This window comes from Erpetoichthys calabaricus, chromosome 3 (assembly GCF_900747795.2).
Source record: "Erpetoichthys calabaricus chromosome 3, fErpCal1.3, whole genome shotgun sequence".
In the NCBI taxonomy this organism is placed as follows: Eukaryota; Metazoa; Chordata; class Cladistia; order Polypteriformes; family Polypteridae; genus Erpetoichthys; species Erpetoichthys calabaricus.
The window spans coordinates 95,486,968-95,506,022 of NC_041396.2; the positions used below are offsets into that span (position 1 = coordinate 95,486,968).

A 19,055-nucleotide genomic window follows, 5' to 3' on the forward strand; every position below is an offset into this window, starting at 1 on the left:
CTTTTTTCTGTGGTCTTGTCCGCCTCTCGCGGCCCCTCATCCGCCTCTCTCGCCCTCTTTTGTCCGCCTTTCTCGGCTCCTCAGCCGACTCTCGCGGACTCTTTTTGCGCCTGCGCAGTACGTCTTTTTGCAGCTACGGCCCATTGCCGGATGTGCCTGCGTCCATCATCCGGTTTAGCATTCTCGGTTAGTAATATGGATAATTTAAGTAAATATGACTACTTGTCATTAGCTAAAGAGTACCCCACAACACTGAAATAATATACCTAACAATGTAAGAGGTGCACCATCAGTCTTAGATTTTAAAGGAAGACTGAATTCTCATTACTTCATAAAAGTATATTCTAGTTAGAGATACCGGTTGAATGTTCACTCTGTTTACTTCTGACTGTAATTGTGATGATTATCAAGACTTCTGAATATATGCAGTTCCTTTAGTGAAATTTAGTGTTGAACTTACTATGATACAGTTTTACTTACTAACCTTGGAACAGGATCTCACAGTGAAGAAAGGATAGTGGCATTAATAGTGAAAGACAGCAGTAGCAGATCACACTGTAAGACTCCATCAAATTATTTCATTCTACAACTGTTATCAACACTTTGCATTAAATTACCACCCATAAAAGCCTTACCAACTTGAGCATTTTGAAGGTAAAAAAGTACAGTATATCACTCAGTGGCAACAATATATTTAATATACCTGTTTAGTACCAGGTAGGCTACCCTTCTGACTCCAGAATCAACAAGGTGTTTGAAACATTTTCTTAGCATTTTGGTCCATGCATTGAGTAGTGTGTGCAGATCTATTGACCAGACACTCATGCTGCAAACTTACTATTTGAATAGGTGTGGCTTTTCTGTTAGCTTCAATGAGCCTGGACATTCTACTCTTACCTTTCCCATCCAATGAAGCTGTTTCTGAATGATGTTAAGTAAGTCAACTGGTAAGTTGTCATAACCAACCTAAAGTTTTGGTTGAAAAACAATCAAATATTTTTAACATGTATGTATGCTTTAAATATTTAGAGGAATCTACATTAATGGCTATTTGAAGGAGCAGGTTATGTACACTAACAAGTAGGTATACCTTATAATGTGACTGTTTTTAATGTATACATTGAATAGGGTTTTGTATTTATCTTTCGTATTTTGTTTTATTTTTTGCTGCCTAAAAAAGGCAGAGAATGTTCTGTAACCTTCCAGCCTCCAGACTTTACAAATGCTTTAATACAAGCTACGTATAAAATTATTCTTTGTGTCATCATTTTTTTTGGTTACACTTGCACTGCTGTTGATTTGCTAAGTGAAACCACTTTTCCACAGCATGATTCCCAGCTTTCCAGAATTTAACTTGGTGCATTTATGGAGATAATGCTCCCTGTTGAACACAAACCATTAAGCACAAATAACCTTTAGAAATATTTTTAGACATCTTTTTATTTCAAGAAACTTAAATTCTGGTTAAATAAACTGGATGCATCCAGATTATGGTCTCAGTGTTTTCTGTTTTATAACACTAAAAATAGTGGTGGACTTTAAATATTGCTTCTCCTTTTCATCTCAAACATCTTGCATTTTTTTCATCGTTCACATGCCTTATTATCTAAAACAATAAGCCTCAGTTTATGAACTGTCTGCACTGACACTTTGTAAAGCAGAATATTCCAACTCCAGCTTAAATACATGGAACTCCCAACTCTGGAATATGCCAGATACAATTGGCCATGACTAAAACATTCCTGTAGTAGATCAATTTCTGCTTTTCTTAGTGACTGACCTTGGCTTTTACTGATGGCCACCGCAAAACACAATTTTACAGTAAACTGTATTCTATTTAGTTGAAACAGGTAATTAGTAGAAATAATAGGAATTTTTGGTATAAATATAATTTCTTCCTGTAGCACATTCTATAAAAATGATAGCTTCAATCAGATTTGAATGTAACTCCTTGATGTGTAATCTTGTAATGTACCAAAGTCTAGGAAGGTTTAGATCAAAAGCAATATACACTGAATCATGTTTTTCTTTAACTTATTATATATACACAGCATTGACATGGTGCATGCAATGAAGTGAACATTTTAATAGGGGGGCACAAATATGACTAACTTAATAATTGACAATTATTGCCTATATTATAACATATGCGATATTACAACTGTGATTATTAATTTCAATTTACCGTATAATAAAAAAGGAACACCATGTCTTGCCAACTTTATATCCTGTATTCTCTTTACACACAGTACAATGCAGCCATCATTGGGCAGGGAACCACTTAATAATTAATTTGAAATTGTTCGTGCTGGATTAGTTAATAATAATTTTTCTTTTTAAAATCTTGCATTAAAGATACAGTACACTTATAAAATCTGCATCATTGTTTTAATTTTGTTTTTTTGTTTTTTGCAAAAGTTTTTGCAAAATTAATGTTCCTTCTGAAAAACCAACAAAACAGAGGTTGCATGTTTATGTAAAAATGAAAGTACATGATAAAATCTTAAATGACAATAACAGAAGATTAAGAAGTTAATGTACACACAACCTCATAGTGTTGGTGTACTGGTATACAAAAGCATTAAATGTAACAATGTGAATATAAGGCAAGCTTGAGAAGTATTTCGATAGCAACACATTGATACATGCTGCCAGAATCATTCCTTGAGCTGAGGCATTCCTATACTTGAGGGAAATAAAAGCCGTACTCATTTGAAGAAGCAGCACTGCAAGTATTTGTTTTCAGCGTATTGTATATTCCACATCAATATAATGAACCATCACACTCAGGCATGCTTTCATAGTTCTGCTCAATCACAGTTCGGTCATGGTTACATAAAGTGCTACTTCATTCATATACATTTTGAACTTTCTCTGACATTTGGAATAGAGTGAATGCCATGCAACTTTGGAAGAATAATTGCAAGAGGGGATAACTTCTCTTACCCTGACTGTTGATACATTTTTTAAACCATTGTTACACACAGTTTTAATTGGAGCCTTGTCTTTTAGTAAACAATGTGTGATAACTACTGTTATCGGGTTTTATGTTCAACAGCTTACTGTATGCATACATGTGTTAGTGTACACAGGTAATTATAGTTATCTGTGTTGCAGACCTAACATTACTGAAATTTTGTGCTTGTTGCTCAACTTTCATGCATTCTTCATATGGGACTATGTGGTTGAATTTTAAATGGCTGTATAAATGTTTGTCTGCAGTGGATTAGAAGTTTGCACAGTACACTTCTGAAGAAGAAATTTTTTTTTTTTAACAATTACAGCTGATTCTCTTAATTTTGGTATTTAAATGTCTAAAAGTGTCAGATGATCTAGGTTCCATCCATCCATCCATTTTCCAACCTGCTGAATCCGAACACAGGGTCACGGGGGTCTGCTGGAGCCAATCCCAGCCAACACAGGGCACAAGGCAGGGAACCAATCCTGGGCAGGGTGCCAATCCACCGCAGGACACACACAAACACACACACCAAGCACACACTAGGGCCAATTTAGAATCACCAATCCACCTAACCTGCATGTCTTTGGACTGTGGGAGGAAACCGGAGCGCCCGGAGGAAACCCACGCAGACACGGGGAGAACATGCAAACTCCACGCAGGGAGGACCCGGGAAGCTCCAGCAAGCAGAAACAAAATATACTCGCACTTTTTAAAAGATGATGTCTGAGATCAGACAAGTAAAAATGCATTTATCATTTAGCAAGTAGTTAGTCCTATGATGTGACTGCCTCTGTATAGGTAAAGTAGTGCTTGACGTGGATATATACAGGTGCTGGTATCCTACAGTATGTGTTACACTGATGTATTAATGTGAAGAACAAGGAGCACAGAGCAGTAGGTTTAATCATTATGCCAATATCTAAGACCAATGTTTCTCATTTGCAGCATAGAGATTGTTAAACGTTTCAGTTGGTGGAGTCACTACGCCCGAGGGTAAAATAAATAAAACATTTATCAACAAAAAAAAACAAAAAAAAAAATGTGCCAGCTAGTTTTTTTTTGTCTGTAATATTACCAAACTTCAATCAAATTCATCAAGGCATTTTTGAGGTTTTGGGGTATTTAGCTTTTCCATGGGGAGTTGTGGGTTACCCCAAATATTGATGTATTGAAATGTCCTTTCTTAGTGGATATCTAATACCCTAGTTGTACGTTTTGGAAAATTTCAGCTTTTTAACTAAACATGAAATAGTGCTTTTGTTGATGAGCGAGTATATAGATTCAAGAAATTAGAAGAGCCACTACATTTCAGTAAAGATAGAAAGAAAGGAAGGAGGCAGGAAGGAAGGAAGAAAGAATTTGTAAAGTAGACAGCAGCCCATATTTTTCTTGTAAAGGAAAACCTGGGCACCTGGAACAGAAATTAAATCATAAACAGCCCTGTTTTTGCCTTAAAAATATTCTTCATTGCAAACCAAGTCCAGTTAACACTGACATTTCCATACCTGTGGATAGTGTGAACGCCCATGATAAAAGGCTGTGCATCTAGCTTGGAAGGGCAGTATAATTTACACCGAGTCTGAGCACTTAAAAGAGTGCCATCACTCAGTGAGAACCTGTAGATTGGACTGCTGGCTGTACCATGGGTCATTACTGCAAAAAAAAGTAACAAAACAAAATTTAAAATACCACAAAAAAAAACAAAAATATGATGAAGATTGAGTAAAGCCAAAGTGGACATAATAACATATCTGCACATACTATATTAAATAGTTTAGCTAATTACACCATAGCATTTCACAATGTTTGAATTAACACATACATTTCAAATACAGAAAATCCTAACTACAACATTAGCAGCTTGATTTTTATTTTGATTACTTTAGATGCATGGATTTGTGAAATACATTTTGGAATTCTACAATATGGAGGACTTTGTGGCATTTTTGTTTGTCAACTCAGACTCCATGTACTTTGAGATATGGGAATTTCCCTTTTCTTCCTAAAACGTATAAAACCAAATATATTTAAAACAAATAATTTGTCAGGAATCTTGACTAATAAATGATGGGAGAGGTGGATTTTCAATACAAATGTACAATAGTATCGAAATGCATCTTTCAGGTTCATCTTGTACACAAAGTTTTCTGGAAGTATCAATAATATTTAACAAAAAATGCTTAACAGACATATGGACTATGTAACACAAGTTATGTGAGAATTTAAAAAAAAAATTTCATTAACGTTTTTCACATCACTTGCTGTTGGATTGGATGGGTTACCATTATGTTTCATTACATCATAAACTACTTTCTCTTGTTCTGCATGACAGTAAGAGATTAAACATTTTCCCAGTCACTTTTATAAACTACAGGGGGTAAGTAACATATAAAAATTATATATAACTTTCGGGTGGAGTATTTCTTTAAGCTGTAATTACGTACAACAGTCTTGTATTTAATTAAGCTGTACTAAATATACTGTTATGTCTACTTATTAACTGATTAATTCAGTACTATACTAGGATCTTACAACATACCTCCCCAGACAATTTTCACAGAGTAAACAATGTTATCATTATCTGCTTCACACAAATCTGACGTATGATTTACATCTTTCACTTTATAAACTGTTGGAAATAGTATTGCATATACTATACACTTTCCACAATGAAATGTCATAAAGTGTTGATTCAGAACTATTTAGTGCAATGTTATTAAATATTTTATATGACGAAAACAAGTACAAGAAATTTTCAAACTACTTTCTCATCTAAAAATTATGCATGTGAATGTATGAAACTGAATAAAATGTGATGTTGTAAATTTAAATAATTCATCAGTAATTTTGTGAGCTACAAGAATCTACACTGAGCTTGAATTTAAAGACTTGAAGATTTATTTGTTCATTTAGAGCTGGGAATGACCTTTAAATAGGGTAAACTGGTTTGAAATTGCTAAAGAAAAAGAGTTGTTTGTAATTAGGTGTATTTCTTTTATGAAATCTACTACCAACATAAATGGTCTTTATTGTGGGGTTTCATTTTAAATAATGCATACTACATCTTTGAATTAACACGATTTCACAACAAAAAAGAAGAAAAAAAAACTTGATCAACAGGTTTTATCAAACAAAAGTTGTACATAATACTCCACTGAATGTGTATTGAAAATGCAGATCTTAAACAAATTAAGGAAAATACCCACCCATCTATGTTAAATTTTATATGTGCCTTACTTGGTGATCTTTTGATGTAACTGTTTCTCTCCAGGTAATTTCCTCCTAAAATCTTCATGATATGCAAAATTAACTGTCAATTCTAAATTGGCCCAATATTAGAGTGCGAGAATGCACATGAATAAATAAATAAACTGTGATAAACTGGTACTCTGTTCAGGACTGATTCCTGATTTCAACCCAATTACTAATGGAATAGCATCTGGCCAACATAACCCTAAAATGCACTAAGTTTTAATAGATGGTTACAATAAATTAGGGTTGATATGTATTTCAGTGTACACTGTTAAAGGACTGTTTTCATGTAGGGGGCTATTTGCTCCATTGAACCCACTATTGCCAAATAATAGTTCACTCTGCTAGTAATACAAGTTAAATGATGATGTACGGATGTAAAAATGTATAATGTAGTAACACATAAGATAATAATCCAAGTACTTCAGACGTACATATGGGTTGTGTGATCATCCTAAATGCTCATTATCATTTTGTTAGTGAAACCACAATTACATATGCAGTTGTGGTTTCAATGGCTAAGGTGCTATTGTGATCCAATACCATGTGTTAGTCTCCCAATGCAATTAAGGTCAACATTCTAGAGTGTGTAGATGATAAATTTCTTTCAATTCAAACAATAGCATTACATGCTAAAATGGAGAGTGCACATAGCTTTAAGTTTTCATATGCAACAAATATTGTCAATAATTAGCCCATCCCTGTGCAGACATGTAGGATTCTTTCTATATAAATTTAAATATAAACATAGTTTGCATATATGATAAAAATTATATTTTAGCTATTAATAGCAAAATGTCTTACTTAATGCAAACACTGCATAATGATAACTTTTAAGCTGCGAGACAAGTAAAAGTAAATATACAAAGAACGTGCCAAAATATTCTGATTCTTGAGGTGGTGGATATCTATTATAATTAAGTTGTTTACTGAAATAACTTCTCTAAATAATATTTGAATAAGATGACAAAAAAGTCACCACACACTGATGCTTGCTGTAAGTTTCTAAGTTTTAACACTAGACTACTTTCAGAATATTCCCTCATAGTTTTTGGCAAAATTCTTATAATTATGCCACATGGACATAGCTGAATATCCAGGAACTCAGCAACAGACAAAACTGTAGCCTAAATAGTACTGTTCTATGTTGGACTAACATTCAAAGTTTATAAAAATAGCTGAATTATATATTGTGGTAATGTTTAAGTGTTCTGTCTGTGGTGACAGTTTTGGGATGTGTGTATTTTTATGTTTGCAATTGGGCATTAATTAACAGAAACTATTTTTCAGGGAAGTGTGTGCCTTCTACAAAAAACAACAGACTTAAACAATATCCTAAATTCTACTGATTTATTGGAAAGTGAAGTAATAACAAATGTAACAACTACTGCATTTAAACAGTAGTCTTTTGAAACACAAATTTAAAAGTAAAAAGGTAATTTACTAACTTGTTTGTCAGACTATTAACAGGCTGTTTTTGAAAGTGCCAAAATAAGAGTGTATACATCCTTCAAGTTCTATAACAAAGACCATTTAGTCACCTTTTCGTTTTTTAAATCTCTGATATAGCTTTATTGAACTGATTGGACATGAAAGGGAAAATAATTCCTAATAATGAATAACTGGATATTAGATGTTTTATTGAGATTCAAATTAATATGAAAATGTTGTGCTACTTGTTGAATCAGATTTACATTATCAGTCATCACATAAGGGTGTGTATGGGGTTCAACTATATAAAGGGTTAGATGTAAAACTGGCCTATGTGAAACCAGGATAGACCGAGGTGGAGAGTGTATATAGAGTTACATGTAGAGACGTAAGACTATGTTCCCCTCCCTCTCTCTCTCCTCATTGTGATTATCTCTAAACAACCAGCTCCTGCACTGAATCTGTTGCTACAAGACCCAGAATTCTTACCGCAGAATCTCTCTCCTCATATACCATGAAAAAAGCACAGTGAATATGTTTCAGATTTACTGGTTGCTTAATAAAAAAAATAATGTACTTAATACTGATTCTTGTTCTGCTTACAGAAAAGTAAAATTACACAATTATCTCAAAAAGTATTAAAGCCAAATCAGTTACAATGAATAAGCAGCAGCTGTAATGAGCTATACTTTATTTTAATAGACATGGAAACAATGTGCTTTTATTATAATACAATTATTAGAAGTACTGTATGTTTAGAAATAAGTATTATTCATTTTTTTCCCTCAGCAAAAACATGTCAGAATATTAGCACTTGCCTCATGTATAGTATATGTCGCAACCTCCTTATATACCAATAACTGTCCAAAACATTTTCCACTATTTAATAAGGTATGTTTAAAACTAATAGTTCTTTCACATGAAGTATCGAAAAATTTCAGGGTTGGCCAGAGAAGGAATTTACTATACTTTGTTTACACAGATCAGGACAACTTGATAGTCCCTGGGTTAATAGCTTTTACACATAATGATTCAGCTAGGGGTTGCAGTTGGCAAGGTTGCATATTCTGATTGTTCCACTTAATGTAGTATGTCTACTGCATTTTGTTTTTGTACAACATAATGTAATTTTGCTGCATGTATGATATTTCTGCACTACCAGGTATAGCAACAAAAATATTCAATTGTGTTGGAATGAATGATAACAACAAATTGAAGTTAAGGGAATTGAAGACACTGTCACTATCTAAAAAATACAGCACAGCAAATGCATCCTGGATTGAAAAAAATATAAACCCATTAAAAAGGGTCATAAGTAACAAACTTTATATTGAGTAGTCAGTATTTTGTAATCATGGAAAGGTATGAAAACAACCAAAACACTATATTGTTAATAAAAGGTATATTATTTCTTCTAAAAATGCTATAGATTTAAATTAGTATATTAACTTAACAAAACCCAACCTTCTTGCAAAAGTTGCTTGGCGTAAGATGGTTCCTTGCCCTGAGGCTGGAAGAAGGCGTATATACATTTTCTGACAAGGTCTTCCCAGCCAACACGTCCAGTGGCTCGTAGTGCAGTTGTCTCAATGGAAATAATTTTCCCTGAAAACAAAGCAAATACAGGACAAATTAATTAATCTGAAAATCTCCATTTCCCAGCTCATATTATTATAACTACTAAAGATAAAAGAAAACTTAATTGTTTTTAAGCACAATTATGATTCTCTTTATATAACATGTAATACGTAAGTGATCTATACAAGACCTCTAGCAAAATATTGGTAAGCAAACCAATAGCTCAGTTTATTTGTGCTTTCCAAACTTGCAACTTTAGTTGTGTCAGGTCTTTGCCAAGAATGCTTAAGCTACAGGAAACTGCAAGTTATAGTACGATCTATCTGTTCTGTTGTTTTTAAAGCTTGATTATTAATCTGGTTACATTATTTAGCTGAACTTAATTTAAACTTATTAACTTGTGGCATTGTGCTGCCTAAAAACTGTGGCTTTTATCACCAGCCCTCAAATGGTTATTTAATTTAGTCCATACATATATACATACAATTCAAACCTATTCCATCTGTTTTCAGAAAGTTATATCAATCTTAATATGCCCTGACAACATGACACTGAATAATTTCTCCTTGGTAAAATGGAAAACTATGCCTTAAAAATATGCCTTAAACTAGGGATAATTGTTAATCAAAGTGTTCTATATACCATAGAGTGCAATAAGTTTTCAGACTTGCAAGTTTCATCATCTTGTACACCAAACAATTCAAAAAACAAAAACAAGCACAATAAATGCAGAAAATCAGACAAGATACAAAAAAAAATTTCAAGGTACTATTTAAGAGTTTCAAATATCTATTTAAAAACATTTTTTACAACTTAATATGTGCCACGTGGAACTTTAGTGTGTCCGCAATACACTGGGACAAAACTAAGTAAATAAGTTATTATAAGAAATTATATTAGAGATAAGGGAAGAAAAAAATGTAACAAATCAATAAAAAGAAAACATATATTATTTTTTACATCATTAACTCCCCTTACTAAGTTAGTGTCTGCTTTGTAGTCTCTCCTTTGTAGTTTCTCCCTTTTGTCTTTCTCTTTGTACAAAATCTTACTATTTCACTATAAATGTGTATTATTTTGCAAAGACTGCCTGCTGTGGTAAATGATATGCACATGCATGCTCTGATTGACTAGTGACAGCCAGTAAGGAAGAGGGTAAGTACAAACATAGCATGCAATTAGGTGACAAGAGCTAAACAGAGGTTATTGACATACAGTAATCCCCCGCTCTATCATCGACTATCGCGCCCCCGCCATATCGCAGAAAAATTCAATAAGTACATCCTACCTGTAGTATACTTTGCAGCCAATTTATAACAAAGCATATGGTTTCAGCAGACAAAGAGTTTTGCATTACAGCACCCAGATGATTTCTTACAAAGGCCGTTATTGGCTGAAAGAGGAGACTCAACCAATCAGAGCAGATTTTATTCTCTTGGGCTCTGATTAGCTGCTGCTAACGTGGTGTAATCTCACAAGAACAGCGAGCGTGGGTCCCAGACGAATCGCGTATCACATACCTTGCTTGTGGTCCGACTTTTCTGAGCAAACTTTTGTGAACTTTGCATTTTTGTTTTAAGCCCTACGATGGCTCCCAAGCGTCCTGCATCTTGTAAGCCTTCTGGTAGCAGTGAGCCTAAGCGCCAGAGGAAGACCTTGACCATACAGGAGAAGGTAAAACTGATGATGATTATTGTTATGTTACTTATATCTTTAGCCCGACATCCGTGTATCATATGTGTATCCAAAGTGTGTTTTAATAAGTTTAAATGTGTTTAAAGTGTGTGGGAGGGGTATTTTAAGGCTTAAACTATAAAAGAATTGTGGTCTTTCTATATCGCGGATTTTCACCTATTGCAGATGGGTCTGGAACGTAACTTCCACGATAGGCGTGGGATCACTGTACACTTAGTCCTGCATGTGTTGAGATGTAAATGTAATCTGCCCAGTTTAATGTCACAGGAAGTCAATGATTACTGCAACAGCATTGGATGTAAGGTAGGAAGCAAACGTGGTAGACAGTACACTGGTCTTTGTGGGGCTTAATCACATAGCCAATTAGAAAAGAGTGTGGTGAATGCAATGCAGTAACAGAACCCTATGAATAAAGTATCAGTTCAGTTTTAATCCAGTTAATTGCTACTGATATTCTGAAACAGTGTGATTTGGTGGGGCAGTAGACAGTGCTCATACCTCAAATCTTCAGGCACCTGGAATGGAGATGGAAAAAGTGGATGGATATTATTTACTTTATAGCACATTGAAGGACTAAACACGTTTTTTATTTGAAAAGCATTACTGAAACTTTTCCAGTACTCAGTGTTAAAACAGCTAATCATATGCAGTTAGGCACACTCACTAACACCAATCAATGCACAAACGGAAGGGGAGAAGGTGTAAACCCATTGCACTACCCTTGTATTGTTAGGCAGGAATGGAATGTTAGCTCTGCCTCTGCTAAAACAACTGTACTAATCTTACTAAATTTAAATTTGATTAAAAGTAAATGTATATCTTTAACTTTTGTTCTGTATTTCCCGCCTGATGGCATTATCACCAGCAGGCAATATCTTTGTGAAATAACACAATTATTGCAAAACGTTTGTGAAAAAATGCAATAACCATTGCAAAATGGCACTATAATGTTGCAAAATGAAGCAATAAATATTTTTTGAGTGATGGGAATAAGCTTCCGTTAGGTTAGTTTAATTTCTTGTCATTGAAATATTATGAAATTGGATCACATACTTTCTGCTTTGACTGTAGATATATTTTTTCTAGTACTTTTACACATACTTCTGGTTTTATCCCTCTGTTTATTCTTTTGGGTTAGCTTTAAGTTTCTTTCTTTATGTATTTTTAAGTTTTTGTAGTCTACTCTCTTTAGTCATGGGCCTATTGATTTGCTAAATTTCTACACAACCTGTTTTAGAGACACATAACATAGTAGCATATGCACACGCACACATATACTCAAGGAAACTTATAAGTGAATTTAGCTGACAGCTTGTATGCCCTACCAGACTATATGCTTGATGGTGAACAGAAAAAAATTGAACACACACACACACACATCTATAAAAATTAACAGGGACAGAGGCTTTAAGCCAGCCCTGTACCAATTTACCTATTTATGTAGCTTGTTTATTTCATTTCACTCAATATGTTTAATTTCAAATTGAATATATTTAAGTTTTTTTCATTTAATTCAATATACTGTTTATTTCACTCTATATTTATTTGTATACAGAATAAATATTATTATCCTGTGGTATCACTAAAGTGAAATTTACATGACGTATGTTATCAAGGTTCCTGACAAATGGCCATCTCTGTACTTGTGGCTATTCTATGAGTTCATTTCACCAATCCATTTCCTTAACCTGCTTATCTAATGTGGGGTTGCCTGGAAAATGGAGCCTATCCAAGCTAACACATTTGAAATTTGACTTTTCCAAAGATTATTGTTGGCAGGACTCAAGTCATGGAGGTCTTGCAGATACGAATGAGTATATGAAACCGTAAACTTTTTGTTTTCAACTGAATTTCAATGAATTTTCATCCCTCTACTTCCATGTTTATATTTATTAAAGAAGCAAACTAATTTTGAAATGGATGAATACACAGCAGCCATCCCTAACACTGAGGAAGAGTACTGCATATTATGGCCTTTCTCACACATTTTCGATCATTTTTTGCTTTATGCGCACATGTAGTCAGTTTAATTATTAGCTGGAGCAGGAAAACTCCTGCTTATTATTCCCAGCATCCTAAGTACATGATTTAACTGTGCTGTCTAAGGATGCATTTGGTATTGGGAATGGGAGGTGACACTCGGCAATCTCTCAGCAAAGACAGGACATGTAACAGAATTTAACTGGCAGCATACAGTATGCAGACATGAAATACCCTTTGTTGTGGGAAAGCAGCTCTATAAGTAGCTGTCTTAAAGAAAAGGAGAACCTGTTTTTTGTAATTCTCAGCATCCACATTACGTGTTCCAGTTGTGTCGTCTCAAGAAATACAGCTGCTGGCAGGGGAAGAAATGCTTTTGCTGGCAGGGGAAGAAATGCTCTTAACAATCCCTCAATCCCTCAGCAAAAGTAGCATGTCTCTTTTGGATCAATCAACAGTTTGTGGAGGCTTTTTGTGAAATGATCATTTCTAGGGCTGAGTGATATGAACTGAAATTGCGATTACTGTGACCCAAAATGTGATATTCGATATTTCTCGATATGTTCTCAATACACCTTAAAGATTGAAGATCAGCACTATATAGACATGCAGGTACACATTTTATATACAAAGTCCAAAACCTGGTATATTTTCTGACAACAATACGAAATATTAGCAAAGGGAAGTTTTATTTCATTAATATTTTATTTTCCAATGGCTAATCTCTGCTCACAAAGTAAAATAGATGTATGTTTGAATTTCTCCAATAATCTTAAAAGATTTATATGTTGTAAGACAAAACTTGAGAGGGTCACGTGGGTAGTCAGAGGTGGTGGGGATACATGAAGCCAGCTATAAAACAAGTTTACATGAGCTGCTAAGGTGAATGCATACACACTGCTTTTAAAGAGCACTTCAGCTGTGCATCTTCACTTCCAAAGACCATCCTTCTTCGGTGGCCATCAGCGAGACTCAGATGTGCTCTCAGAGCCAAGGTGACTGGAGTGAGGCAAGCCTGGTGGTGAGTGCACAGGCATTGGGACAAAGTTGTCTGGGGCTCATGGAGCCACAGAAGACTTGTGTGGCATGTTAAACTGCTGAATACATTTTTCAGGGTTAACTACCACCAGCTAAATCTATTCCTCCGTCTCTTATACCATAGGTTTCCTTACCGTATTCATAAATGCTAATTCAATATGAATGCACTATATGCTGATTATCCATTATTGTAATTGGGCAGCTCAATTCACCTGCTACACAAAAATACACACTCAAAATGAAAACCTCATACCTGATACACAAACACTAACATAAAAACCTCACAAAGGCTGCTGTTTTTATTCATGCCTGTAATGCTTCAGAAATGGAGACAGTGTTAGGTGGATGGTTGAGGATTTATACTGTGTGGACATCGGACTTCTGGTGTGTAGTGACATACTGATGAGTGTAGTTGTCTGACTTGTCATCTGGGGAAAAACCAAACCAACTGCAAACAGCAGCACTAACCCTACTCACCAGTCAACATCAGCAGAGTTGACATAGTTAAGTTTAGAAAGAGAGTTGGAGATTTTAAGAATTTTATTTAAAATTCAAAAGAAGCTGTGGATAATTAAATAAAAATGTTTTTTCTTTGCATATTGATTTTTTAATATTAAATCAAATTAAAAATTTGATAAATTGCCCAGCAATTTATCTGCTCCAATTCTATGAGGTACCCTAAGTTCTTGTCTATAAGCCGGACTCATGTATTAGCCGGAGACCAAAAATCATACGAATTTTTAAAATAAAATCGTATCATAGATAAGCCGGACTCATGGATAAGCCGAACGTACTATAACCTATAACTAATAGAAGGGAGGGAGGTCAGTGGTCTCACTCGCGCCCATTTAATTTCTTTAAGGGGGGAGAGAGTGTGAGATATTGCCGTCTCTCTCACTCCCCGCATGGCGCGGTTGGAGCGGCCGGAGCGCGTTCTTTCTGCTCTGGGCGTCGCCGAGTCAACACGAGCGCGTAGCGGTCATTTAAATTGTGATTTTATATGTAAGCATATTTAAATATATATCGCGGATTTCTGCGGACAATGGGTCTTTTAATTTCTGGTACATGCTTCCTCAGTTGGTTTGCCCAGTTGATTTCATACAAGGGACGCTATTGGCAGATGGCTGAGAAGCTACCCAACTTACTTTCTCTCTCTCTCTCTCTCTTGCACTGTCTTTCTCTGATCCTGACGTAGGGGGTGTGAGCAGGGGGGCTGTTCGCACACCTAGACGATACGGACGCTCGTCTAAAAATGCTGAAAGATTATCTTCACGTTGCTATCTTTTGTAAAGCTGATTCCTGAAAAGACATGCTGCACAGTGCTTCGCATACTTAAAAGCTCGAAGGGCACGTATTGATTTTTGACTGAAAAACAAACTCTCCCTCTCTCTCTCTTTGTCTGCTCCTGACGGAGGGGGTGTGAGCTGCCGCCTTCAACAGCTTTGTGCCGCGGTGCTTCGCATACTTAAAAGCAAACAGCCCTATTGATTTGTTTGCTAGAGATTGTTTTCTCTATCTATGTCACATTCTGTGCTCCTGACGCGCTCTCCTTTGAAGAGGAAGATATGTTTGCATTCTTTTAATTGTGAGACGGAACTGTCATCTCTGTCTTGTCATGGAGCACAGTTTAAACTTTTGAAAAAGAGACAAATGTTTGTTTGCAGTGTTTGAATAACGTTCCTGTCTCTCTACAACCTCCTGTGTTTCTGCGCAAATCTGTGACCCAAGCATGACAATATAAAAATAACCATATAAACATATGGTTTCTACTTCGCGGATATTCTTATTTCGCGGGTGGCTCTGGAACGCAACCCCCGCGATGGATGTATAAGCCGGACTTATGTATAAGCCGATATTCTATTTTTTCATTTTCACAACTTTTTTCCTTAGATAAGCCGCGGCTTATTGACAAGAACTTAGGGTACTATCAAAAAATAGTATTTTAAGCTTAAGATCAACATACTATACACAGAAGTGGTTCAGTCAGTCAGTCATTATCCAACCCGCTATATCCTAACACAGGGTCATGGGGGTCTGCTGGAGCCAATCCCAGCCAACACAGGGTGGAAGGCAGGAACAAATCCCGGGCAGGGTGCCAGCCCACTGCAGGGCGCACACACACACACACACACACACCAAGCACACACTAGTGACAATTTAGGATCGCCAATGCACCTAACCTGCAAGTCTTTGAACTGTGGGAGAAAACCGGAGCACCCGGAGGAAACCCACGCAGACACAGGGAGAATATGCAAACTCCACGCAGGGAGGACCCGGGAAGCGAACCCAGGTCTCCTTACTGCGAGGCACCAGCGCTACCACTGCGCCACCGTGCCGCCCTACAAGTGGTTCATGAAATTATTTTCTGTAAACCAAGTAATAAAGCTCTATGCATTTTTGATGAGGTTTCCTTTAATGGTCATTTTCAGTGCAAGTTCTGAATATATATATAGAATCAAGTTATGAATGTCAGGAGGAATGGAACTTTGTCATCATCTGGAGGCCATCTGTACTCTTGAGCAAGTGTTATTAACAAACTAATGTCTCTGCCATATGCTGATGAAAACATAAATCTCACAACTGCAAATGTCATAAACCTGACAAATTGACTAGATGACAGAACTGCTTTTGAAAGTGTATGATTACAAAACCAGCTTTAATGAGTTTGAGTAAATGATAATATCCTGAATAATCTTGGTATTCATTAATTTATGTGGCAATGTTATAAAAATGTTTGAATTTGTAATTTTAGTACTGATTTTTAAGTACAGTAGTGTTTATATTACACTTTCTGAACAGAAAATGCAAGGGATTAAATTAAGCATGTTCACAGCAGATAAATCAGGTAGTCTATGATGATCATATCAATTTCTAAAAACAATATACTGAAACTCAAAAAGGTTGACAAAATTCTCATCCATTTTATTGTTGTCTCCTCCTCTGCCACAAATGAAATATGAGACCTGTGGGGATTAAAGAGCTTACCACACTCCTTTCAGTACTTCATCTTTAGTTAATACCATATCAGAGTTACCACTTTAGTAACCTTCAATATACGTTCATATGAGTAATAGACTAGTAGTACAGGAATCAAACGTGCATACTTTACAAATTTTTTCAGGTTCATGATGACTTCTAAAAGAAAAATCAAAGTGCTTGGAAGCAGACAAAAACTGACTTTATTAAAAAAAGAAAAAAAAAAGGAGCAAGTTAGGGGTGGGCGGTATTTTTCTAAATTATCCTGGTTTCACGGTATTCGACGGTATTTTTTTCCCCATGCATGAGTGGATGTTAACCACATTTTCCACTGCAATTACTGGCTAAGAATAACCTATTCCACTGTCAAGAGTATTGTACATTGTACAAAAAAAACATTTTAATGTGCACACAAGTATTAATACAGGTTTGCATTGCCCCATAAAGTGATAGTTTTCAAGGGGGTGGCACTAATGGAGAAGGTATCACATTGCATGACAGATGCAGTCAAAATATAGAACCTTTTTATTGAACAAATTTTGCAAAAACATAAACTATAATTTTGACAACATATTTTCAACCATACAAAGAGGCACTTAGACTTAGTAAAATATCCAGAAGTGCTTGTCAAACGTTGTATTGCACAGAATATGTCTTAGAAAAGGAATAAATAGTAAATATTTTTTGTAAACCAACTACACTTTCTGTTAATGTTAACAATCTCTGTCCACTGACACGTTAAAGTGACTTTTTAAACAACTTTATCATCATTAAACTGCATAATATTTAAACTAATAAATTATAACAATAAAATAAATAATAGTATTATTACTGATAGTTGCACTATTACTTCAAGACTTCAAGCCCAGGTGCATTACACAGTATTCACCAAATTAAAATAAAAAAAAACAAGTGCAACTTGGTGATGACATCTTTACCAACTGAACCATCATTTAGGCAAACTGCATTAATATGGACCTTGCTTCAAGCTAAGCTATATGCATAAATAATAAACCTGTAACTTGCATTTATAATGCTATTTGTGGTATAGCCCTACGGAATCGTATTAGGGCCACGGTGAAGAAAAAAAAAAAACGGACACGGAAGAAAAAAACAAAATATATGTCGAGAATAAAGTCAACATTTCCACTTTATTCTCACAATTTATGTCGAGTTTAAAGTCGACATTTCCACTTTATTCTCGCCGTTTATGTTGAGATTAGTGTCGACATTTCCACTTTATTCTCATAGTTTACTTCATAATTAAAGTAGAATGTCGTAAATTAAACTTCTTCCTAAAATCAATGTTTAATTTACTAGATTTTGTCAAACCCCGTCATAAGTTAATGCAGCACATTAAATGCTTTGTGTTAAGTGTTCCCCGACCCAGTTGTTAATCACTACGCTTCTTAAACTGACTTCCTCCGCACTAAGAGGAGACAGCGATCACCGCACAGAATCCATTCACTTCATGATATTCCTGCTTTCTGAAAATTTAGAATGCTAAGATAAATACTTGATATAATTTTCATGATGAAATGCATTAAAGCAGGTATTACACATGCACGGTAGTGAGGCGGTAGTGCTGCTCCCTCGCAGTAAGGGGTCCCCAGGTGTATGTTCAGTGTAGAGAACTTTATGGCAGGTGTGACGAGGCTCCAAAAAACTGGATGTATGAATGGCTATCGCACAGGTTTAACTTAAATATTGTGTAAATGTTGGGTTTGTGATCTGGTGGTCGGAGACACGAACACAGAATTCAATGCATGTTCTTCTGAGCGGGCTTTCTTTATTACATGCATGCTGTCTCTATCTGACGTACCAAAACCCCAGTTCTTATCCTTCCTTTTTCTTTCACCACATAACCAATCACCACACGATAAACGTCTTTGTGAAATTAAAACTAGTTATAAACTTAGCCCACGGAGTGTTCAGAACTTTAAAAATATCTTCATTATACATGTTTAATTATGCCATCCATTCAGAGTTGCCCCCATCTCTGAACGAGTCGCCAGCACATCGCAGGATGAATACAAGCAAAACATACACTAGCAGGGTCAATATAACACAACAAAACCCCATATCCTACATGACTTTGAAAGGAAACTGAAGCACGCCGAGTAAACCCACCAGAAAAACATGC

The 19,055-nt window shown here is 35.5% G+C and overlaps 1 protein-coding gene across 1 annotated transcript in view; it reads right to left on the reverse strand.

The window, feature by feature from the left end:
- The window catches only part of ncoa1 (nuclear receptor coactivator 1), a 222,210-nt gene that overhangs the window by 39,853 nt on the left and 163,302 nt on the right, over positions 1–19,055 (reverse strand). The window contains exons 9-10 of the mRNA XM_028797185.2: positions 9,110–9,250; positions 4,468–4,615 (exon numbers count right to left, since the gene is read on the reverse strand). Coding sequence (XP_028653018.2) covers positions 4,468–4,615; positions 9,110–9,250 — 289 coding nt within the window. The remainder of the gene's footprint in view (positions 1–4,467; positions 4,616–9,109; positions 9,251–19,055) is intronic.